Consider the following 316-nt stretch of genomic DNA (forward strand, 5'->3'; position numbering starts at 1 on the left):
GTCAGTAACATGGGCGTTCTTGCGGATCTCAGAGGCGACGGTGGAGCGAAGCTCGGAGGGTTTGACGACTTCGTCGAGGATGTAGATGTCCATGATGGTAGGGATGGATCTGCACGCCGTCTTGAAGAACTCGAAAACCCGCTTTCGCGCCTCCTCCAAGTTCGCCGAGTTTGGTGGAACGCGAACATATTTCAGCGTCGATGCCATTTTCCCTTTCTCTCTCCAATTTCCTGTTGCCGATGAAGTATAATTTATTAGGTATTGGCTGAGGCCAGAGAATTGAAGGTGGGTGTGTAGGCGTGCCAATCTAGTCAGT

The 316-nt window shown here is 51.3% G+C and overlaps 1 protein-coding gene across 1 annotated transcript in view; it reads right to left on the bottom strand.

The window, feature by feature from the left end:
- The window catches only part of LOC111384371 (NADH dehydrogenase [ubiquinone] 1 alpha subcomplex subunit 6), a 3,496-nt gene extending 3,180 nt beyond the window's left edge, over window positions 1–316 (bottom strand). Inside the window, exon 1 of the mRNA XM_023008651.1 lies at window positions 1–316. Within this exon, the coding sequence (XP_022864419.1) occupies window positions 1–207 (207 nt within the window). The 5' untranslated portion in view covers window positions 208–316.

This window comes from Olea europaea, chromosome 3, assembly GCF_002742605.1.
Source record: "Olea europaea var. sylvestris chromosome 3, O_europaea_v1, whole genome shotgun sequence".
NCBI lineage: Eukaryota > Viridiplantae > Streptophyta > Magnoliopsida > Lamiales > Oleaceae > Olea > Olea europaea.